This window comes from Astatotilapia calliptera, chromosome 5, assembly GCF_900246225.1.
Source record: "Astatotilapia calliptera chromosome 5, fAstCal1.2, whole genome shotgun sequence".
In the NCBI taxonomy this organism is placed as follows: domain Eukaryota; kingdom Metazoa; phylum Chordata; class Actinopteri; order Cichliformes; family Cichlidae; genus Astatotilapia; species Astatotilapia calliptera.
Window position 1 is genome coordinate 26,692,854 of NC_039306.1, and position 25,935 is coordinate 26,718,788.

Consider the following 25,935-nt stretch of genomic DNA (forward strand, 5'->3'; position numbering starts at 1 on the left):
TGTGCCATCGATGCAAAATGTAAAAACTATCACTCCAATCTGCCTTTCAATGTCCCAATTTGTCCAAGAGGAAGCCAAGCTTTCTAAATGAGCTGGATAAAAGTGACTGCCAAAGGGGATGAATATATATAATTATCTGCGGCTGGAGCGCCAACAAAGGGACTTTGAAAATCAACTTTGTGCGCCAAAGGCTTCATTAGTCTGACGACAACAAAATGTCCCCTTAACTTGCAGGCGGAAAGACACAGGTATCTGCAAAGCTATTAAAAGCCAGCAGTCGCGCAGCCTTGTGTAGCCCAGCCACTATCTGTTTGGGATTAGAAGCTGTTTAATGCGCTAATGTTAATATGCTAATGTGTTAATGTTATGTTAGTGAATTATTAGGTGATTTAAGAAATGGCTGGCTGCTGTTTTGTTGGTCTTACGCACTGACACGTTAGAAAGGATGGATAACTGTGTTTACTTTGTATATGGAAATCCCTGAGTGTCTTTCATCTGTCCTTCCTATAGCGACTAGTGGTCCATGTTAGCTTTGCAAACATCTTAATTGTGTTAAATGAAGGAAAAAGGGGGGAAGATTAAAAGCCATTAATGTGTGTTGTGTGAGGATATGCTATTCCCGGGACAGTGCTTTTGTTCACTTTGCCAAAGCAGAGCAGAGAGTTTCACCTTGAAACTCAATGCACACCAGAATCATTGTCATTGTGCCTACCTAAACCACTGCTGTCTCTCATTCTCACTGTCAAACTTGCTTTGCTCGTCTTTGCATTTCTTTTTGTGATTGCCTCTCTCCATCCTTCTTACTCTCTTTGTACGTCTCTCCCATTTTCTCTCTGTCTCTCTCGTGCTTTTCCCTTTGTAGCCCGGTTTCTCTTCATTGCTCTCCCTCTCTCTGTCTGTCTGTCTAAGCGTCAGATAATCTCACTGGGGGAGACTTTAGAGGACTCTCCATCTGTGTATAAATAGCTCTGGATGAATTATTGAGGGACCTGGGGTTGCTAATAATCCCGCAGGACCCATCTGACAATGACACAGAAGATGGAGGGAAAACAATTACGCAGGCTTTCTCCTTCAGAAGAGTGGGAATGGGGATGGGGGGAGGGGGGGAACTCCGCGGCCTCTGGGAGCCTCCTCACGGGGCCCAACATCTTGGCTAATAAACCCAATTAAGTCTCCAGAATCAATCGGAGCCCCGGGGGCGTCCTCTCTCTTCCTTCCCCGGACGGTGTGCAACAACAGGAAGTGTAATGATTCATGTTCCCCCTTCTGCATTTGGATCGTCCTCTCATCTCCATCTTGCAGGTTGGCAAGGCGGACGGGACAGGACAGGATGTCCGCTGAGGCAGGATAATAGGACAGGGAGAGGAAAGGAGAAGAGAGAGGCAGGTGGAGTGGCGAGGAGCTCAGAGGAATATTAATGGGAGTCTTTATCCTGTAAGTGTTTTACCAGGGGGATGAGACATGGGACCACTCCCATGACAGAATTCACTTTGTCTTCTTAGTGATACATGATTCATCCGGAGATGGATTCTTGATTAATCAGCTTTGCCTGGTCCTTGTCTGACTGTTGACCCTCTATCTATCTATCTATCTATCTATCTATCTATCTATCTATCTATCTATCTATCTATCTATCTATCTATCTATCTATCTATCTATCTATCTATCTATCTATCTATCTATCTATCTATCTATCTATCTGTCTATCTGTCTGTCTGTCTGTCTGTCTGTCTGTCTGTCTGTCTGTGAAAAAAGCATAATAAACTTTGCTGAAGTCTGAATGTTGAATTTATGTTCAGTTAATTTCAGTCAGTCAGTATCCCCATTCAAATCCACACAGCAACTTTTGAACATGTTAATTTTAGATCCATTAAGCGAGTGCAGCGTGAGCAGGTGTGACTCATGGTTCGTGTTTCACTGTCAGTTTTTTCCAACTAAGAAAAACCTACAAGTACCATTTCATAACAAAATCTCTTAGTAAAGCAGACTACAGATGATGAAAAAACATTGTGCACACAACTGTCACACACACTGGGCCGGTATAGTCTGTCTCTTAATGGTATTTATACACAAGAAACCAAAAAATCACCATCACCATCTATAAATCCTATACTGCTGTGTAGTGCTGTTTTTGAAGGAGCGTTCTGGTGTCCCACAGTAGTCCAAACACTCCTTAAGAGGTTTTTCCACTGACTAAAGTATAATATTCCCATATAATACATTGAACTATAGTAACATGAGCTCAAAAATGCCCATTTGTTATCTGTCCCACATTGTTTTATTAGTCTCTGCCTCAATAAATTTCCCACAGTGACTGACCTGGTATGTCCGGGTTCAGACTTTAAGTTCGTCATAGGAGTCACTGCAGTTTTAATAATTCATATAATGAAAAGCTAAAATTAGTCCCCCCCAAAACATTTCCTGACAAAATGGCAGCGGCAGGATGGGAGTGAGGTGATTCGTCTGCCTGGATTTTTGGGACATTTAACGTCTGTGTTTTGCCATCAGGGGAGCTTTTAACAAGCTCATACAAGTGGGTGTTGGAGCATCCATGTTTCATGGGATGCACTCAGAGTGAGTGCTGTTTAAGAAGGTATTTTATTTTGTGCTATGACAGCTGAAGCATCACATGCGTGCCTTTTCTGTGCACGCCTCACGTCATGCGATTGTATGAATATGTGGATGTTTTCAGTGCACTCGGGATAAGGGGGGGGGAGTGGAGGTTGAGTGAGGGTTGTTGCAACTCTGTGTGTGTGTGTGTGTGTGTGTGTGGGGGCAGAGGGAGTTGACACTGTCCTAATGATGCATTTTCTACTCCATTGATTCAATGGCTGTGCTCTCCACTAAATCCTTCACATGCAACACATTAAAGCTGGCCCTTTTTCCTCCTTCACCGATCGATTAGCACAGCTTAGAGACGGCAACTCTGGCAAGCAGGGCGAGAGATGGGACTTGTTGTCTTCAGGGACTTACGCGCACACAAACACAAGCACAAACCATTTAAAAGTTCTCATTGTTTCTCACGCATGTATGTCACAATCAAAACAAAAGAAACAAATGAAAAAGGCTTTTTATTCATCTTTAGTTGTAATGTTAGAAGGCATCAGGTCAGCTCATCGTTACTCCCAGCTCATTACATACTGATGCATCGCTGTTCACTGTTCCTTTACTGTCATTGTTTTTTAATATCCAAAGTAGAAAAGCATTGAAGCATAGAAAGGTTAGATTAGGAGTCGGTGCTATAAATCAGATGGCCTTCAACCCTAAAAAGAACACATGAAAACAACCCTTTAACCACCTTAACCAGATGTTAAAAGGCAGACTCCCATCTGCTGCTTCTCCTGCATATCCTTGGAGACGCTGACAAGTCCCATGACAGTGACAATCCCAATAATTTTCCTACAGTGTCATACCGCTTAGATGTGTAGGGACTTCTACTGAAGTCTAAAACACTACCCCGCTCATTGAAAACGACGTTGCATCGGGGGAAAAACGTTTTTAGTTTGCATGAATCTGTAATGTCGATTGTTTTTGTCTCCCTTTATTATCCCCCTAAAGGTACCACATTGAAATGTAAAGTTACCTGGTTTTCAAAGCTTCTATTATCTGAAATAAGGTTGTTTTTATTCCCACATCTTTCAGGGCAATCTGGGAGTAATTTATTCTGGGTATTTTTCACTGTGCTGCTTAAAATTCACATTCAAACCATGAGCAAGCTTTGATTTGCCTTGATGATTTAACAGTTTTGCAGAAAATGCCCAGTTATTAAAATTTATTTTACACCCCGAGTCAATCAGAACTTAGTATTCACACAGAATACAGTATAATGACTTTTATTTTACGATCTTCATATCCTCATCTCCAAAAGTAATTTAGTTACAACCGGAGTCCCCTTTATTGTTCAAAATGACTATGTCCTGCACTTTTAAGAATGGAAAAAAATATAACAGACGTACAGAAGTGCCGTCCCTCAGAGATTCATCCATCACCTGGTTATTAACATTTGCTCTATCTATTCCTGCTCTCTGCTTCCCTCAGTGGTACGCTTGTTGTGCGTTTCTATATTATGGATTCTTCCAGTTCCCCCCAAAGAGAGGGCTGAGGGATCTGCATATAGCTGCCTATGGGAGAGCTGAGACTGCTATTACACTCTATTACAAATGAATTCACCTCCTCTTTCATAACACTGCCCCTTAGTTCTGCCTCACTCTGCTGAAATAATATCATAATCAAGACCAACATTCATTCGTCCCCTGAAACAACTCCTGAATTTTTAAGGCCTCTTTCACGCAGTGAAAAAAAAAAGATGCTCGATTTGAGCAACTGAGTTATTTTTTTCCACTCGTACACTCAGTTCTGTTCTCTGAGCTCGTACTGTGGGCTTCAAAGTGCTTTTTTTTTTTTTCATTTAATCAGCGATTACAGCAGCCAATTAAAGATTTTAAGACGATACAGGAGAAAGTTGGCGTGTTCCCGGAGACCTTGGCTGTGTCCCCTAAAATAGCCTCTATCCTCTGTCTCTTTCTTCCTTGGTGAGTAATGATCTGAAAGGTCAGCAAAGGTGAAGGGGATATGAGCGGCTGCTGCTCACTTTATTGAATTACTATTCCTCGCAGAACCAAAAGTGAGGGGGCTTGTCTGGGCTTTTACGTTTCGATATCAGATTTACTTGGAGATATGTGACTTTTTTTTCTTTTTTTTCTCAAGTCTGCCACTTTAAGTCATCCTAAACATTTCCCTGTATACATATGCATTAGAGAAATGGCGAGAATGATTCTGCAGCGAATAAAGATAAGATGGGAATATAGCTATAGAGACATGGTTTTAATAGCTGTGTTTATTTTTTATTTTTTTAAAGCAGTTTTTTTCCTCTGCATTGCAAGTATTAACTTTACTCTTTTAATTTTATTGCATTTGAAAACCAGATACAGACTGAATAGCAATTGTATGGCTCATACCGAGTGTCCCAGTTAAAGCAGTACAAGGGCAACTGTATCGTTGAGAAACTCTTTTAATATAACACTTATTAGTATTCCACTTTTGCACTCAGTACTACTCATTTTCACCATACGACTAAAAGACCAAGGCTTTATATGCCATTTCTCTGAACACAATAAGTCAAGAATTTTTGTCTTTACTCTGACCCATTCCAAGAGTGAATTGAAGAGCGTTATCTAAGCCTCAGCACTCACAGAAATCCAGTCAGAACGTTCTTGTCTTAAGGTCAATCTTTTAAAAAGGAGAAAAAAAACATTCCTCTGTTTATTGAGCAAAGTCTGTCCTTGGTCAACCCTTTCAGGTGAAGATAAGTGCTAACAGAAGTGAGGTAGGGGGAGACGTGGAGATTTCTATTGACTGACTGAAATTGGACAGCCTCAAACAAAGTTTCATGCCAAAGTTTTTCAAGGCAGAGTTCCAGGGATTTCAGCTGTGCCGTGGATAAAGCTTTTTAATGCTATTGACTCTTTTTAGGCTCTTACCAAGTTGTTCTGAAATATTTAAATGATCACTGGGAGTTTCTCCTCATCTGTAGCTGGGAATAAAAGGAGGGAGAGAGAGGGAGAGCGAGAGGAGGGAACTTTTTATGTCCGCCTTTTACAATCCCTGAATTAATAGGCAGAAGATAATTAGAGAACTCTGTACAATAACATTGTCCCTCAAGTTTTTTAGTCTTGGGTGGCATCAGGCAGTGTATGCTGGTAAAAAGTGATTCATGTGTCCGGTAACAGTGCTGAGCACTAATTCATTAGTCCTTTTAATTTTAGTAGGATTATAATTAGTTTCAAAGGAGAATTTGAAGAATGGTGTGTCCCCAACCTGGGCCATGGATGTCACAGAGATCACGGTCGCTATATTGTTTCTGGGAATCTGAGGGTTTTAATTACCTTTACACCCAGTTTACACGTTAAATATGTCGACAGTCTTTAGTTATTAAAAAATAAATAATGAAGTAGCATATAGATACATTTTTAGTATTTGTTTAACATTTGTTCGAATTGCTATAGCATGGAGGTTAGCTCTGGTGCCTCGTAGCAAGAAGGTCTTGGGTTCAAATCCACCATCTGTCCTGAGCCTTTCTGTGTGGAGTTTGCGTGTTCTTCCAATGTCGCATGAGTTCTCTCCAGTTACTCTGGCATGCTCTCACAGTCCAAAGACACACAGTTGGTGGAGTTAATTGGTGATTCTAAATTGCCCATAGGTGTGGTTGTCTATAGTAGCTGGGACCCTGAATTAGATAAGTGGATCAGAATGGACTGGTGAACTGATAAATCTATGTTGCTACTTACTAACGAGGTAAACTGTTAGATTGGATGAAATGGCAACATATGTACGTCTACATGTAACATACCACATCCTCAAAACCAGGAAAGGTTGTGTGGATTCCTTCTATTTAAAAAAAAGTTAGCAACAGATTACAGCACTTAGCTCCTCATGAGCTAAAATATAACCCAAAAAAATCAAATATCTGATTTGCATAACACAAGTTGGATTGAAGCACTCGTTTCAAATCGGGGGTAATGTTAGCCAAAGTCCTGACTTGATACTCGGCATCAGTCATTGAAATGAAGCTTAGCTTAATAAGGAGAATCTGTTTCCATTCAAATGTGCGCATTACATGTTTGAGCAATTCTCCTCTTCACTGCCACTTTCCCACTTCCACTTTACTGTCAAAGTCACTGCAACTTTGCGGTCCAATGATTTTCTTGCCCTCTTATCCAAGACGATCAGTCCACCATCCCTATTCTCTCTGCACATAGCTCTTCTGTCTTCCTGCCTTTCAACTGTCTTTGCATTCCGCTCCATCTCCACCTCATCCTGGATAATCAGAGAGTAACACGAAGTCTCCATCAGCCATCTGCTTACCCTGCTCCATCACCAGCATCTAGACTCTGGGGTCCTGTCCCATTTCCTACTTTTGTTCAGGACACCGCTCTGCTATGTTGCATTATCGGTATCTAATCGCTAAACTCCTCTAGATTCATATATAATGTATATACAGGATAATGTTCTTTGGTATGAATGATCCCTCCTCGTTGAGTTATCTTTTACAACAGAATGTTTAAACAAACAATGAATCAGTCCCATTGGCAACTTGTTGGGCAACCCATTGGCAAAGGCAGCTCATCAAATTTGGGTTTTCCAAATCAACAAGGTCAAAGCTCCATGTGGTCCAACACAGCTGTCGTTTAAATAAGGTCTGGTGATGGCAGATTTCTTTCTTCTTCCTCCACCAGAAAGTATTCAGCCTCCACCATTCCCCTGCTGCTTTCTTTCATCTTCTCTCATTTCCTTCCCCATATTTCTCTCTCTCTCACTCTTTCCCTCCCTCCCTCTTTCGCTGTCTCTCGCTCGTTTTCTGTTTCTCTCCCTCTCAGTGGGTGTGTGTCCCTTTAGGGTGTCTGCTGCAGTTGAGATAAGAAGCGAGTGTAGGACACAGGGGGATGGTGTTCACAGAAGCTAGGTGATCTTATCTACTCTCTCTCCCTCTCCGTCTCTTACCGAGCATCCCTCGCTGTTCTGTTTTTCCTCTCTGCTGTTCTCCTCCCCCTCTTTCTTTTTGCCCTTCTTTCCATCTTCCATCGTCTCTCTCTCTCCTCTCCTCTCACACACACACGCACACATACATTCTCTCAGATCCCCCTCTGCGCTGCTGTTGATTTGAATTTGAAGTGATGGGAAACCAAATTGGCAGCATTGACAGCAGAAACAAACAGCTTATCTCTCTCTCCTGGGCCAATATGGATCTTAGTCAGATACTAGAGCTGCTGCCAGCATCTGACTTGTGACAATGATGATAAATTGAACATTTGTTGACTGTCACTTTTCATGTGTGTGTTGGCGTGCATGCGTATGTGTTTGTGTATTTAGTCATGTTAGAGCATCCATCTCTCATATGTGAGTGGATCTAAATAAATGTACTTAGCACATCTTTCATTTTCTTCTATATTACAGTATGCTCTACTTAATACGAGACAGCTATAATATGTAGCTATTTCCAGGTTAAGTTTTAATGTACAAAATGCACAGTGATCACACGGGTTAATATGTAGTAATCCAGCATGTCTTTGGTTGCTTTTACTCTCAGAGTTACATCTGCTGTTGTGATTGGGTAGATTATAAAATGTGGGGAAGGCAGGTGCATTTGAATAAATGGAAATTATGATTTCATAAATAAAATAGATTTACATTTTGTTTTTGTTTGGGAATAAAATACTAAGTGGTGTATTTTATTGGTGATTAGATCACCTAGTTCCTCCACTCTGCATGCCAAAGTGTCTTTGCAGGCAAACAAATACATAACTAACATTATGCAGCCTGTCTTCTAATGTTGCACATTCTGTTCTATATACAGTAAATGCAATTCATCACTGTGGGTGTGAAACAGTCAAAACTTTCTGGGAACCTCTGGAGCAAACTGTTTAGCTGAAATATGAAATAATCTCCATATCTGCATCGCAATGTTACATATTCACACACTGCTAATAATTAAAAAATGTTAATGTAAAATGTCATCATGAGTATTTTAGCTTTTGCTACTTAGGTGTATTTTGTGAGTAAAAATTCATTTTTAACATTGCATTTCTGTTCTTGCTTAAAGTAAGCCAAAGGAGTACGTCTTCCTATGTTGAATACGCTGATTGCTGTAGGTGACTGTGCTCCAAACATGTGAATGAGCGTCAGACGTGTGAATCAGAGGCTTGCGTGTCCTTCCTTTGGGACAGCAACGGCATGTAGTGCTAACACGACAGGCCCGGAGAGGACAAGGAGGTAGCCAAGCTGTCAGCGGCCAGCTCCCACTTCGCCTAATGAGAGAGAGGCACGTTAATTAAAAACACCAACAAGCAGAGCTCCCTGGGGTCCCACCATCAGGGCGACCTGGGGTTAAAGACACAGAGCAGAGAGGATGGAAGCTGCTCTCCTTCCACATACTGTACATGATGTTACCCTCAACAACAAATAGCCCCCAGTATTTAAAAAGGACAAAGAGCTTCGAGAAGGGGGTGCATTATTTAAAATGCACTGTGTTTTGGTCTTTGGTCTGTAAGTAGGGGTCTATGATAATCATCTCAGACTTAGGTGCTGATGTTCTCAAAACAAACTATGTACCTTTGTTCTTACAGATTGGAAACAGCAATAACAATAAATATATTATATGCACTATGAAATATTTTCTTGCTGCTGTGATATAATGATTTTGAATACCTCTATAATCGCTTTTTTGGAAAATTCCCAGATATTGTAATGCAACAAGTCCAAAGGCTAATTGTGCACATTTGGTTCTTTCCCTGATTGTGACTGAAATGAGTGTAAATGAAGAATATTTACATTTTTCCCACAACCTGGATGTGAGCAAACACCCAAAATACCTGTGCGTACAGTATGAGCTCAAATTGCGCATCAACCTATTGTGCAATTGTCTCTGTGAGCGTTTTATTAATCTGTCAAACACATGAATCATTAGGCTTGATCTGTAGATTGACAGTTTGTCAGCTCTCTGACAGTGGTGTGTGCCTCACTGTCAGCGGGGGGTGGCAAGGGAACAGCGCGCACGTTCCCCCACGGCTTCTTCTTCCTTGCCTCCTGCGTCTCCATCTTCTCTCCACCCCCACATGTCAGCCCAGGTGCTAACAAAACCGAGGATTGTGGGTAGTCTTGGAACATATGGAGCAGGGAGATGGAGAAATGAAGAGTGGAGGGAGTAAAGTAGAGGGAGGGTGGGTAAGAGAGAGAGAGAAAGAAGCTGTCAGGCTGTCTATCCCTGTCACAACAGCCAGAAGAGTGCGATGGACGAATGGATAACTGCTATTTCAGGCTGCCAGGGAGAAAGCTCAGTCAGATTTGATGTGTTGATGGGGGCATGGTGGCTCTCGCGCAACAGAATACACAAATCGTCACACGTTGACGCAAATTTTAGTCCCACTTATTTCCCTTCTGCATGCAAGTGGATTGCATTCGCGGTCGCAGAAATATTCAATTTGTTCAGTCACCGAAATGCTGTTTATTGTGGACACACAAGCACGAACAAATTCCCTCTGCGGCCATGTAGACAGAGTTTCAGAGCTATGGCTGCAGGCTTACTCCGTGTGGTTGTGCGTGTGTGTGTGTGTGTGTGTGTGTGTGTGTGTGTGTGTGTGTGTGTGTGTGTGTGTGTGTGTGTGTGTGTGTGTTGTTTTTAGCTATTTGCTGATGATTGGTGCATCCCCCTCCCGTAGCTGTCTCTCCTCTGTCCCCAGTTCACATAACATAATTGTGTCTTTCTCTCTTGCTGTATTTCAGGCTGTGCCTTCCTCACCTACTGTGCCAGAGAGTCAGCCCTGAAAGCCCAGAATGCATTGCACGAGCAGAAGACCCTGCCAGGAGTAAGTCGCACACAAGAAAAGACATGCCAAGCCAGAAGCGAAATCTTACATAAACACGTCTTGGATTCAGTCGCACACAAACACAGATGCTCATTTTAGCATATAATGACTTATATTTATTTCAGATCAAAGAGGAGACTCTGTCTTTGCCATGCCTGCCATGTAGTGCTTATCACTGGCTATACACCACACTTCTTTCTCTTAAAGATCTTTTTTTTCATCTGCCACCCCCCCCCCCCCCCCTCTCCTTTCACTGCCTCCCTCTCTCTTCACTTTGACAGTCACACATACACAAACCCATAGGGATAAACCACACGGCATCACATCATAGGCATACTATTTATAGTCCTTTCTCCAGTTTGTGTAAATGAGTGTGTGTCTGTGCGTGTGCATGCGCCCATGTGTGTGGGCAAGTGTGTAGAGAGATAGACGGAGAGAAGGAAAGAGGAATGAAAATCTGGTAGATGTAGACTCTTTCTACATTTATGTGCACACTCCGCATTAAGTCCCAGGCTGGCAGCGAAACAGGAGTGCATTGTGAATGCATATCAAGAGAGCACATCTTTTACGACAGATGTCCGTCCACGTGCTGCGGCCGCTGCTGTTCACACGCACATGCAGCTGGAAGCAAAACATGCGCGTCTGAATGCTCGACTTCTATTTTTGCATGACAGGATGAGGAAGTTTTCACTTTGTCACAGAGAAGATGCAGATTTTCAGTTTGTAGTAGTGTGTGCATGCGAGTCTGAGGGTTTTATCAGCAATGTGAGCTCTTCCCTTGGCGCACACATGATTTTATTATTACATACGTGTGTTGTGTGTGTGTGCATGTGTCTGTCTCTGTCACACGCTTTGATTAGTACGTGCATGCTCCCCGATGCCTGCGTGTGAGCGTGAACATGGATGCGTAGCCGGCATTAGCTACGCATATGTGTGCGTGTGTGTGAGTCTTAGGAAGTTTTGATGCGTTTCTGTCAGGCCTGGCTCGGTTTGCTCTGTTCGTTTTTAATGACGCCTCCAGGGAAGCTGACAGTCGCCGTGTTGAGCGCACAGCCTTTGATGTGAGTGATTATGACATCACAGACGTGCAGTCAAGAAGAGCGGAGGAGTGGGGATCCGTGCTCTCAGTCTTTTTTTCTTTTTTTTTACTTCCCAGTGGCATATTATTCAGAAAGAAAGAGGGAGGGAGAGACAGAGACACGAGGAGAGAGAGGAGGAGAGATTAAATATTTGGCCAAAACCAGAATGCGATTTTGTGTTCACACAAAGTGTGCTGCCGATTGATGTTTTTGCCTTTGTTGCTATTGTTTGACACAGACCAGAATATGTGGTTCACAAAAACATTTTTTGAGGATTCTGCCTTTCCATCTTGAAGGGACTATGTTTGGCTTCACATGCTACATAGAAATGCATCACCAGCAAATTACTGTAACCAGTCGCTTGTAATTAATATTGTTTTTAGAAGGAAGATGCCAATTAGAGATGCCTTTGGCAGTTTAGGACAGTCTGTGTTTGACCTATGGCGAGAGCTAGATAAACACAGGCAGGCTATAGGACAGACCTAGATGTTTAACAAACCCTGAAGCAGAGAATTCAGACAGGCAGACCAGGAGACTGTCTTTTGTTGCTGGTGAAGGTAAATCCAGCAAAACAGAATAAATGAGTTCATTAGAAATAGAGCGAGGACTTGGCCCTGGGAAAGGCAGTGGGACGTTTTATGGCGCACGGCTACACCCTCTTACTTCCATTCCTTCATTCAGTGTTGTTTTTCTTCCTACCTACCTTCTTCACTCGCTCTCCTTCTATCCTCTATCAATCCCCCCACTCACAGGCCAACACAACCAAAACCCGGCAAATGAAATCTCCTTTCTACCCTGTTAAAGCCTCTTTCCCCTTCACTTTGTGTCCTGATGCGCTTTTTTCCGTCAAAGTTGCTCCCCAGCTCTTACATTTAAAAAGTTTTCTGCCGTCCTTTTTTTTTTTTCTTTCCGTGCTGCCAGGTGAGCTGAGAGAAGAGGGGATTTGACTTCCTAGTGGAAATGCCCTGTAAGCATGGCTGTAGGCTGTTGGTGTAGCTCAGACAAAGTACTAAGGGATGCCTGATGTGAATGTGCACGCACACATGAGCGTAAGCATGTGCGTGTGCGCGCGACCGAGCGGGTGCAGTGTCAGGAGAGACTTTGGGTAAACAAGTGACAAGCAGAAATACTGATGTTAAAGTGACGCTGACATTGTACTACTGGTGATAGATGACAAATTGTTTTCACATTGCTCATTCCATTATAGCACTACAAACTACAGGTACACAGGATTATGCTGATGGAGAATATGTGTCTGCTAGCGTAATTAAATCAGCTCTACTGACAAGTGACACAGAAGCCAGCGCTGCTGAACATTCAAAATATTCAAGACATGGATCCAGTATTGGAATGATAAACCAACGCAGTGCAAAGGGAGCAAAGTCAGCAAGTAAAGAGTGAAAGACTCTCTTGAAGCGTGGATGGATCACTGAACAGTCAATAGGTCATGGAGCAAGAAATGACTGCTATTGATTATTGTGTTGTATATAATAGTCTTATTTTTGGTTCAAAAAGCAAACGCTTTGGTAAAAAGTGTATCAGTTTGCTTTTGATGTTCAAACTTGATTGAGCAATCAGTTAAATTTAATATTTTTTTGTTGACATTCAACTACAAAGCGTGTATTTTGCAGGCACTTTAGGCACTGTTTTAGGCATGAGTACCACAGTGTGTGGGTCTGCTGTGTCAGAATTTTATTAATCAACACCATGAGAAAAATACTGATCTACACGTGAAACAGCAGGCCATCTGCAGCAGTTTAGCGTTACGGTAAGCTTTCACAGTTACCATAAATGCAAACGTACCATGTAGTTATGACTGTTCCAGATTTTGACAATTCTTGTTCAATATGGCTACATTTTCAACATAATGGGAAATATGCCTGTGAAAAAGATTTTCCCTTTTTTGAGTTAAACAGACAACAAGCACATAAATGGACAGAACAAAAAAAAAAGGGGGGGGGGGGCGCGTCCCAAACGCCAGGCCCTGACTGCCACAGTTATGATCCTGCGCTCCAGTTTCAGACTCGTACTATGGCAAGAAACATTAAAAAGCTCCTGTATTGATTCTGGCAAAAGAAGAGCCCTCACGAGTGGGAAGATGTATTCTTGTGTGTGCACGTGCATGCGGGTGTGCATTTACGTGTGGGTCACGGGGTGGAGTTGCAGCGCTAGCACTAGCACATGTGCTCATGAAACACTGCACAAAGACTCGCCAGCAGATTCTGGCAAACATAAAAACACTAACACCCTCAACACACGCAGAAAAGACATATATATATATATATGTGTGTGTGTATATATATATATATATATATATATATATATATATATATATATATATATATATATATATATATATATATATAAATATATATATATATATATATATATATATATATATATATATATATATATATATATATATAAATATATATATATATATATATATATATATATATATATATATATATATATATAGATATATATATATATATATATATATATATATATATATATATACACATATATATAAATATATATATGGGCCAGTGCACTACCAAGTGCCCCCCACACAGGGCACAGAGGGAGCTCGCACTCTCGCATACATAGCGCTGAGCTCAAAGTTAGAAAATAATGCATACAAATACACACAAACAGGTACAAAACACCCCACACACATGCACTCACACTCCAAACACTTCTCTTGTAACTGCAATACAACACCCCTCGTAAGCACTTCCATTCAAAAACATGATACTCCGATACACACAGAAAGACAGAGAGAGCGAAAGAAATAGGGAGAAAGTAAAAGAGAGAGAGAGAGCAAGAGAGTGAGAGAAATACGGCGTCGATTGACTCTCACTGTAATAGTGAGCCAGATGAGAAAATATAGAACACTGTGAATCAATGCGTCATTTCAGAGCGCTTTCACACACACACACACAAACACACACATAAACACACAGAGTTTTCAGCCCAGGGGCAAACAAACAACAGAAATCACAGGAAAGCAAATGAATAGCAGGATGGAGGAAAGAGGAAGGGGTGGATGATGGCAGATTGGAAAGAGTGGGTGGATGGAGGGAGTGAAAGGAGAGGTATAGTCGGGGTGCCTCCATACCGAATGATTTGTGTCTGTTTCTTTTTCAACCCACCCACCACCACCCCCGCTTTCAGTCCTTGCTCTCAGTCGAGATAATGCCAAGGCAAAAAAAAAAAAAAAAATCCATGCCATTGATTGGCTCCTGCGACCCAGTTTCATGGCAGCTTTTTCTCAATAAGTTGCCCTCATTGGTCAATAACTGCCAAGCTCCCCAGGTGACATGGGTGAAGAGGTGTTTGGATGGCGGGGTTTTTGGTGGTGCTCAGTTATGATTTGTGTACAAGTACTGTAGTTCAGTCCTTCTTGTAGATTTAGATTTATGGCTCGGCGTGCGGGAGGCATAGCTACACGTCCACATGAATAATGCCACAGACCCTGGAGCTAAAATATCCCCGCTCTCTCCCCAAGCTATCACCTCATCAACTATCCTAATCACCCCTATCCAAAAGAAAACCATTTGCCCCATAAGGTGCTCCATTTAATGAATGCACAGTCATTGAAAGAATGCCGGGGTGATGCACAAGCAAGTTTTAGCTTGAAACGACTTCTCCTCACACACACACACACACACCCACATACAGATTTTAGTCAACTCATAGACATAATGAGCAACTTATTTCAGTCTCACATTGCCTAAGATGAAAAAGAAAATAGCAGCATGCATTGGCAGTAGTCTGGATGAAGAAACAGTAGACTGTACCCAGCGTCCACACCAGAGCAAAGCTTTTAAGTGAGGCGGTAGGCAGCCGGAATCTGGCAGGTCATAAGCCTGCAATAAAAATTTAAATGAGTCTCCCCAAACAGACAGTAGAAAAGCAGAAAGACTTTCTGTAAATAGTGTTTGTAATAAATTCAGAGGTAAACAGAGATTTCAGTTTGTTGAAAAACTTAATTTTGTAAGTTCTTATTTCTAACAATTTACGTTTTAGAGGTGCTATAGTCTGTTTTTTATGCTCTGTGGCTTTTTGTTCTTTGGATTACACTCTCAGTTTCAGTCTTGATGCTTCAGCATACAATAATATTTAGGACAATAGCGTGGGTCAAACTTTTTGGCAGTAGCTTAGGATCGTCGCCTTCTGTCATTCAATGGAGCAATGTCCCAAAGCCAGGGCCAAAAAGACATTGTTCATGGTTTGTTGTGGAAAAACATAACTGCTAAACTCCATAAATGTCTTTGGGATGAACTGAAAAAGTCTCTGTCCGCCAGGCCTTATCACCCAAACACCAGTAACGATAATGTTCCTGTGCCGAAACAGGCCCATATTCCTGCAGCCGGGTTCCCAGCTCAACCTCCACTGAAGAATGGCGGCTAACAGAGCAGCAGAATAATGCCATTGGTTTTGGTTTTGATTGATTAACTGATTGATTTGTGCCCTGAACTACATGGCGCTATGTCCATACGGGCTTAAGCTGCCACTACTGTATAAGCCAATCCAACCAAAGTGATTGACTGACAGTTGAGCAGCATCTAAAAACCCTTCACCCCAGATCTTCCAAACAACTTTGCAAAGCCGACAGTCTCACATTCACATCCATGTCATTGCTGTGGGTGAGAAAGACAAGGCTGCACCTCTCTCCTGCCTCCTAGTTTCAATTTTTAATCTTCCTCACCTTTAAAGTGTCCGCTATTCTTCTGGCAGTTAGGTTGTTACGAACAGGGTGGGACGTCATTTCAGCTTTTTTTTTTTAGCCCTACACCTGCCGCAAGCAAAATCTAGCATATAACCATAAATTGAAGTGAACATTTTTTTTTAATATGGTTGTGGTGTTTGGTTGTCCGCATACTTTTGGCTTATATAGGATGGCTTTGGCTGAACCCCTTTAAGGAGTAAAGCATGAATGGTGCCATAATTGCAACAAAGATCATTACATGCCTACACACCATCTTTTGTCATATAAAGTCTGAATGGTCCCATTATCATTGGGCTCCAGGCCTGATGTTACAACCTCCCATTGCCAAGTGGAGTTTGAGCAGATTGTACAAATGAGAAAAATTTATCTGTCTCGAGGCAGTAGTTCACTGTAGTCCAATAAGCCAACTAATTTCAGAGGTGGTGCATGCTACCTGCTGGGTCAATAGACTGATGATCCATATGTGAAATTATGCACTTTTTCTTTCCGTTTTAAGGGTTTTTTTTACTACTGAGCCATACTGCAGCACATGTAGCATTATATTGCTAATCCAGTTTGGGTTTTCGCCAGTGTAACTGTTCCAGTCAGCCCCATTGCCAATCATCATCGTGACATGTGTTGACTCAAGTTTGTTGCCGTATGAATCATTATTCTAATTACAGATTACTCTCATAAGAAAGATTACTACGGTGCTGCTCGCAGGAAATGATGAGGAAGACAAAGAAAGACCTCAGCCAAGAGCAGCTTTAAAACCCGTGATATGCTCTCCAACGAAATGGCTTGAACTGTCTGAGAGATTCTAAACACCTTTAAGAGGTACCATTATTTAGACTAAAAACATGTCCCCCACTTCAGAAATTTTAGAAGTGGGATGCTCTTTTTTTCCAGCACCTCAGTCTATAGCTGGCTCAAGCTCCTGTCACAGTCTGAAATCATCTTGTCTTTTCCTCGAGTTTGTATTGATCCGCGAAAGCACGGTCTTAAAGCGCACCAATGAGTCTTCGTCCTCAACAGCCTGCTCCACTGAGCATTTACAAGTGCTAATGTCACAACTGGCATTTTCAGGCTGTTCCTTGCACTCACCAAAGTGAAAAGAGGTTTTTTAAAAATATATATATATATCCAGCCGCAGTTTATTCACTTTTAAAATCTTGAGAGAGAAAAAAAAACGCTCTGTGATGCCCAAGTTACTGTTCAGAGAAATCACACATCCAGTTCTTGCTTGATTGGAATTGTTTTGTAAACCCTCAAAGCCATGAACTTGCTTACAGATACAAAGCTGGCAGTGACTGTGACTGTCGCTGGGGAGAGGACAGAAGTGGAGGCTGCTGCAGCTGGAGCTATTCAAAAAAGAAAAAAAAAAACCCCACTGTAATAGCATCCTAACCAGTGTGCGCCTTGGCTTCAGCGCTGGGTGTGCATATAGTTCACAGATTTAAGTGTCTCCATAAGCTGGTTGTGATAGTCATTCTGCCATTGTCATAGTTTTACCTCCTGCTGCTGCTGCTGTATTGAGTTCGCCTGACTCCAGCTGCTTTGAAATTTCCTGCCAGGACAGGGACTTCTTTTTTTCCCCGAATAGCTGTATGTCACACTGCTATATCTATTTGTCTTTTTCATGCTCTCAAGCCTCCTCACGCATACAGTACAATGTGTCTTTCCACACCAGCGAGTGCTGTGTTGTCTGATTTCTTTTATTGTGGCTTGTTCAGGTAATTTACCATGCACATTAAATGTTGAAGAACAGTGGAAAGATAACTGGAAACAATAAAATGCAATAAATCAGTCACGCCTACAATATAATTTATCTATTAAAGTGGTGTTTTATTGATCATTGGAGGATATTACAGTTCGCATTGCACACCTATCCTTTCTGTCAAGCACCAGCGACTAGTCTGTCCTACCTCAGTTGTTAATGTGGGGCAGAGCAGATGCTTTTAAACAGCAGCAAACATTTTCATTCAGTGTTCTCTTTTTTTCCTGAGATTTTACAGCGCTCTTGGAGTTTTTACTGTGAAGCCCAGTGTGCTCTGCATCTTTTTATCAGCCCTTTCTGTTAATCAGCGCTTTCCCTTTTTTTTTTTTTCCTCAAGCAGACCAACTGCTGTTATAAAATGAAAGCTTACTGAGCTTAATTGTCTTTAAGTCTTTCTATTTTATTTGAAGTCTCGAAATGAACATTAGTCTTGACTCGTTCTCCAAAATGGCTTTATAGAATTTTTGGAATAAAGTTGTTCGAGTGTTTAAAAATTGATGCTAAGTTGCATTCTAGATTCGATTTCTTCGGTAACAGTATTTTACAGTGAACGAGATAGCCAATAAATAATTTCACTGTGATTGCAGTGAAAAAAAAGCCCAGTTTGAACAAGGCCTTTTATAATGAAAACATCTAGAAAAAATTGCTGCCAGTTCAAGGCCAAGTGCAATCATCATGCACTCCTTCTATCATTGATGTAATCTCTCATAATAACTTCCGAAAAGCTACCAAAGTGAAGCGGAAATATGTGGAAAATAATTATAAAAGTGTTGGATTGTGGATGGAAACATTGCCCATTGGTTTGTTACTCGCACTGACTACAGTACTAAAAGTTTTTAATACTAGGAGCCAGTGGTACCACGCTGCAATATTAATGTTGTTTTCTACTTAGAAAAGTTTTTATGAAGCATAAAGTAACCACACAGATTTCACAAAGAGGGCTTTACCCTTCTGTAAATACCATTCTCATGCTCAGTGGAAATGTGCAAAGGAAAAAACAAAACCCATTTTATTCCGTGACCTTCACCACCTCACCTCCGCTGTAGCCGTTGGAATATATAATGTGGCAATTTCACTTTCTTCGTTTGGCCCATATCCTCTGATACGTTCCGCAGAGTGCGAAGTGGCACTCGGAAATCTTATTCCCAACTCCGCTGAAGCAGCTGGTGAGCTGGTGGCCGGCAGATGTGATAATGACACAACGCACCAGCTGAGACGGCATAGCGGGCCACGACTCAGGCAGCTTTTAATAATTGATGGCAGCCAAGGCCCCGGATTGGCCAGTAATTGCATTACAGGTCACTTCTCAATAGCAATTTGTGAAAGTTGTGGTGATGTGTGCCGGGTGGCGATCAATAGGCACTGTCCAGAGAGGCAGACCCCCTCCTTCTCTCGCTCGCTCTCTCTCTTATGCTTTCTATCTTTCTGTGTCTATGAAGGTTGGATGTCTAGTGAAAATATTTTCTTCCAGTGCTCAGTGCAGCAACACGGTGAGGATTCATTCACTTAGCATCAAAACACTGACAATAATTTAAGACCCGCGAGCACCTGTTAAGCACATTAACCCCTTCCAACACTTTTTAAATAAAACATGTGCAGTACAAGCTTCCTGCCATTTCCAGGTAGCCTAATGTTGTTTCGCAATGCTGGAGCCCAGCCCGTTAAAACAGTTGCATGCCTTCAATTCAATCAGACAGAACTGCTATTTTATTTGAGCTTCATGTTTCAGTCTGATTGTGTTCACATGAGCCGTTTTCTGTTTGGTAGGGGCAGATTATTGTTATGTCTTTTGTAACTCTATATGAACGGCAGCAGCAGCTGGCGTGAAGAGCGACAGCAACTTTTTTGTGAGCAGCATGGCAGCATGGCATCTGATATGTGTTTACGTGAGCATGAGTGCACAGAGATTATTTCTGGAAATGTGTGACAATGAGATCTGTTTGTATTTTAAGATACTTGTTCTTAAATGAAAATTTATGTGTTATTTTAGCCTAATAGCTTAATTAATAATATCAAGTTGGCTGCCAAAGTAGCTTTGAGTTTATTTTTAGTATTTTGGAGTTTTAAACATATAGCCAACATTTCTGCCCCACTGCTTTTCGCAAGTGCCATACCTCATCACTGGAGGTCCCTATACGTTAGCAATATATGGCACACTTGACTGAAACACAACCGAGTAAATTGAAGCCTCAGGTTCCCAACGTCGAAACAGAACAAGAGCTCAGATTTACCCACTGCACGGTGTTTTACTATCCAGCCTGCAGTGCAGGCTGTGAGCCTTGTGGCCCCCTCTGGCTCTCTGGCTGCACTCATTCTCATGGAAGTTATTTACTGTTCTAGCCGTTATTTTTCTCTTTTTTTCCTTCTCCCATTGTTGATGTCTCACCCGCTTTGACATGTAAACTATCAGTGTGTCATTTCGCTGCATCTGGTGTTCATTCTTTTCTCTCTCTGTATCTGCCTCGCTCTCTCCCTCTTCTCCTCCTCCTGCTCCCCTCTGCTGTGGGATGGAGAGGAGGAGGAGGAGAAGAGAGAAGAGTGGAGGAGACAGTAGATTTTGCATGCTCTAAATACAGCCTCTACGTGTGTGGGGTGCTGTCATCAAAGGAGAGAAGGGACAGGGGATGGTTCACTTCTTTTGTGGTGGTGTGTGCTTGCGTGTCTGTGTGTGCGACTGTTTGCTTATGCAACTAAGTGTGCATTAATTCAAGCAAACATCAAAAATGCTCCCTCATCCATCTCTCTGTTTAACTCTTCTCCCCCTTCTCACTCCCCGCCTGCCTGCATCGCTCTCTGTAATGCTCATTTTAGCATCATTTTGTCTGCATTGCCTTTTTTTGTTTGTTTGTTTTTGTCGTTAGGCTCTGCCTTTTGCTTGCCTGTCTGCTTTGGTGTGTCTCACCTCTCTTGCATGTGCTTGGTGGGGTGTGACAGCATTGAGAAGTCACCAAAGAGGTAAATGATGATAGGCCATCCATCATGCTTTATGGACTCTGTATGGTGCTGCCGTGGAGAGTGGCTGCACTGTGCAGTAACTCAGAACACTCTGTCCCTCCATATAACCTGGCAGGGGCTCTGCTGTTTGCCTCGTCTCTCCTGGGTGAGTGTTCATGTGTGTGAGACACAGGAAGAGCGCGGGTCTGACTCACCCACTTAAGCGTTTCTCACTGTGTGTTTGTGATTCAGGATGTGTGTGGACGAGTGAAGGAGGGAATGGAAAGAGTGTTTGTCCACACTGCCAAACCATGGGCAATGAGCTTTCATTATGGTCTGATATGCCACTGCTGGGAGCATCACTTCCAACCAGCAGACACAACAAGGTCTGCATATGTGTGTATGTGTTAGCGAGTGATAGAGAAACAGGCAGAACGACAGTGAGAAAGATACACAGAAAGACTTACCTGAGTACAGTTAGATCCAAAAAATTTTAGACAATCACACATATTTTCTTGGTAAATGTAGCGTGCTTATGTCTACCAACACACTGGATTTTATGTAAAGTAATCAAGATGTAATTAAAGTGCAAATTTTAGGGGTTAGATAAAAGCATTGCACTAACTGGTTATCCATGTTTAAATGTAGAGGCCCCAATTTCAGAGCCTAAAAAGTAATCGGACGGTAGGCAGACAAACATTTCCATGGCCAGGTTAGGGCTGGCCCCTTGTCACTCCATGACAAATTAACCAAATAAAGTATTTTGAGTTGGTTCCAAGTGTTGAACTTGCATTTGGTAGCTGTTTACTGGAACTCTTAGTATAGGTCCAAAGAGATGTCAACACGAGTGAAGAAGACCATCATTAGGCTGGAAATTGATGATAACCCTATCAGAAAGAGAGAAAAAAGTTTAGGAGTGGGGCCAAATCAACAGTCTGGTCCATACTGAAAAAGAATGAATGCACTGGGCAGCTCAAAAACACAGAAGAGCACAGATGACAGCTAAAAGTGAAAGATTAGAGTTTACTTTTCTAACCAGATTTTGCCGAAAGAGTCTGCACAGTTCTGGAAAAGAAAGAAATCTTTGGACGGATGAACTCAAGGGTAACGTGAGAGGATGAGATGATATGATAGGAAGATAACAGTATAGTGAAGCAGAGAAAAAACTCATGATCTGAAGCAAGTCACATCATCTGTCAAACGTGATGGAGGCAATGTCATGACATGGACATGTATGGCTTCAAGTGAAACCGAGCCACTACTTTTTATTAAGGATGTGATAGAAGTGGCCGGAGAAATCCTTGACTTTCTCCTCAGCTTCAGACAAACGCTGCAAAATAGACTGAACAGTGATTCACTGTGGAAATGGATGATGACCCAAAGCAGAGTGCAAAAACAACCCCTCAGAGTTGGCCACTGAAGGGTTGTTTGATTGCTGATCTCAGTCCAGCGGAGCATGCTTTTCAGTTACTAAAGACTAAAGATAGCTACAAAAAACACCTGGCAAATTATCTCAAGAGAGGAAACAAGCCTTATATCTGAAAGGTATGTTAGTTTGTCCAGTTTTTAGCCTCTGAAAATTTAACAGTTACAAAAATGTTTGTAAAACTCTTTTCAGTTATCACATTTTGATTATTTAATTTAAAAGCTATTATTAGAGTAGATATAGCTTGCTGTGGCTTACTGTTAGATTATCTAAACTGATATTTGCAAGTAATAATAGAACATAGAATAATAGTCATAGGACATAGTGCGGCTAACAAATTAAATTATACACAGTTTTGTGTTTTTACTTTACTTCTGTATTGCATCTGACCCCCTTTTAACAAATCCCACCCCTTTTTTCTGTAACCATGATTACGGCTCTGAAGGCATGCCCAGGCGGTCCATTTGTCAGGCAACATATCACCAATACGAGAGTGGCCACTGGGAACTTCTGGAGATTTCCAGAGGGGGCCATTTAATTTGTCCCAGTCGCAAAGCAAATGTGCTAATTAAATTTGACAGTCTGCACATTAGTTTATCTGTTCTAAAAGTAGGTTACATGTTCAGCTTTCTACAACACAATAGTCTCTGTACAGTGGATCAGGTGGATTCTACCACCAAAAGAAATACCTCTAAAATACTGAAAGAAATACAACTGTTGCAAGAATTCCGTAATGAGTTGAAGTTATGTTGTTAATCTGTTTATGTGATTATTTATTTTTCTTTGTTTTATATATGGCCTGTGAAAAACTTGGAACAAATAGGAAAAATAACCAATGCTGCAGTTTTCGAATGTCCACTTGCGTCTATGTGATGTCATCAGAAGGTGAATGTGAGGCTCCATTCAGATGTCTGCATGAAATCTTTGAAACTGTGCACAGTCACAATACCTATGCGTCCTCTGTGAGTAATCAAAGTAGAAAAGCAACAACTGTTGGTGTGAGTGGTGCCTCTAGTATGCTGGCATTAGTGCGAACAACACCTGTGTTTTTCTTCATACTAGAAATGTACATAAAAAATCACAGTGTAGCTTGCACCTTGGTTTTGGGACACCTTAATATATCTGATACTAACTGGTTCAGAAAGGGAACAGAACATCTGACATTACATTGTACCAAAGAAGAACACTACGTATCGATCCTTACATCATCATTTTTTACCTGCAACTTAAGAAGATTTTACATTAGAAAAATCACACAATGTTTTTAATTCTGTGCAAAGACATTGAAGAGTGTCAAATTTTTGCAAGGCTCAGCATCTTAAACATACAGAAACAAGAGATTTGTGCTTCACACTCTCCCATGTAGTTTTACTACAGGAATACAACACTGGCAACAAATACCAAAACAACAGCTCATGTTAGCTTTAGGGAATTTTGGATTTTTTGTTAGGGAGCTACACAAAACACTTCTCCCAACAGACATGAAATATCCAAATGTTATTTATAAAGAAGCGATTGTACCAAACAGTGCAACATCTTTACAACCTTCTAATCGTATTACAGCCTCACCTTCATCCTTTTCCTTTCTGTTCATCCCTCCTCTTTTTCTCCATCCTTTCTGTTCAATACCTCCTGTATCTGGTGAGCCCTTTCACACTTTTCTTTTGTCACCTTTCCACATGGAAGAACAATTGCTCAGAGTTCACTCTGTCTCTCTGCCTTCCTCTCCCACACCTCCTCTCCTCGCTACCACTCTTAGATCCAGAGGGAATCACACTGTCTGAACCAAATGTGCCACAAACTTGTCAGATGATGTTTGTTTTCCACCCCCTTTCCCATGCCTGTTTTTTTTTCTTTTTTTTTGCCTGTGTGTTTTAATGCTGTCTACATATTTGACAAAGTGCTGTGAGATGCACTGCCCTCACATGTCAACAGACTAAAATTTTGCAGCATCATTAATGAAACAAAAATCTACAGGGTGGTTGTATGTGTGTGTATGTGTGGTGGGGAATGGGGACTGGGGGGGTGGGGGTTAGTCCCAAGCCTTGTGTGATAATACGGTTTGTATGTTCAGACAGCTTGTTAGTATGCTTGTGAAGACTGTGAGTAAACAGCCTTTCCTCTGAGGTTCCCTAGAAAGTTTGAATAAAGGATCTTCTACTGAAAACTAAAGGTGGTTAAGGGACTGAACAGCTGCGTTCCTTTGGATCTGTATACCCAAGAAAATGTAGCACAAGCTCTAGCTCCATTTCCCTGTAGACATTATTTGCCTGCTGAATAACTAAAACTTATTAGAGAGTAGCTTAAAGACAGATTGGTGATGTTCTTTAGCTTAGTAAGTGTCACGAAGACCCACTTTCAAAGCCCTAAACTGAATTGGATTGAAGTCAGAAGGGTTAGATTATTAATAATTAAACTTAAACTGACCAGAAGATCAGGAATTAATATTCTGGACAACAGGTTAGGCAATTTTACAATTTTAATTCATTCAAATTACTACTTTTGACTATATTCCTAGCTGCTTTATAAATTTCTGTATAGCTCTCTGGAAATACGGAAAACTTGGCCTCCTAAAGTCACTCAACTCTTAAATGCCTGATCAATGATGGGCAGGACAAAAGGGTAAAAAGAGAGAGAAAGCAAAGCGAGGAAAAAGAAATAGGCAGGAAGGACAGTTAAAGTCTGCCAAGAAGCAAGGTAACTTACCTCTGGCAACCCCACATTGTAGACACACCTCTAAAACTCATCCCAAACTTTGGCAAGATGCGGTCCAGCACTAGCCTCCTTTATGAATGTCACACACCGTGAGAGGAAAATGATTACGTTGCAAAGAAGACAGGGGGGCAGAACAGGAGGGGACAGGAGAAAGCGAGAGAAGAAAAATCACTTTGATGGATTATGCTTCTCGTGGGACAACCTTGTATCGTTTTTGGACAGGAGTCTAACTCGGCCAGATTCTCTGTTACAGCGGCGATTCTCCTCTATTCCTTCCGTCTCCTTTTGTCATCCAAGATGTGCGCTAGCTGTGACAACAGTGCCAGCGGTGATACCTAATGATACCGCTTGCAGAAACTAATTACTACCAGTGATTAAGAGAGGAGACGTGGCTTCTACCGCACATGCTGTCTTTGGGTGGGGGGAGCTTTTTAATTGCCTTTGCCAAATAAATGATGGCCAAAGATGCATGGACCCAGACTTCTTAATGGAGTCTTAGTGCTCGGTGGCAAAGAGCGAATACTTCAGGGCCCTTGGCACTCCCTGCACACAGATGGTGCCGCCTGTTCACAACCAGCGCTTGTTGTTGATCAGTGCGTTAAGGGCACCTGTGAAATTAAACAGACAAATGAATTCCCCACTGGCTGCAAAACAGAATATTAGCATTGCATGAAAGATGGCTAAACTGATTCATGCATTAACCACTTTTAATGCCAAAGGGCAGAGCATTTTAATTTAGTTAGTCACAGGTTCGGCTCTGTGAAGTTACTAAAGGAAGCAAAGATAAGGCTGTAGTAACAGTTTAATCTCAGCTGGATGTTGGAGGTGTGGTGCTTGTGCACATTTGTTAGCCCTTAAGCACATCTAGACCTAATTAACAATCATGTTCCACAGCAAGGTTGTCTTTGGCAAGGATCCAGCCAACCAAT

At 41.7% G+C, this 25,935-nt stretch overlaps 1 protein-coding gene across 9 annotated transcripts in view; it reads left to right on the plus strand.

The window, feature by feature from the left end:
• Positions 1 to 25,935, plus strand: part of celf4 (CUGBP, Elav-like family member 4) — an 88,536-nt gene that overhangs the window by 11,543 nt on the left and 51,058 nt on the right. For all 9 annotated transcript variants that reach the window (XM_026168528.1, XM_026168533.1, XM_026168531.1 and 6 more), the window contains exon 2: positions 10,279 to 10,361. In XM_026168528.1, the coding sequence (XP_026024313.1) occupies positions 10,279 to 10,361 (83 nt within the window). The remainder of the gene's footprint in view (positions 1 to 10,278; positions 10,362 to 25,935) is intronic.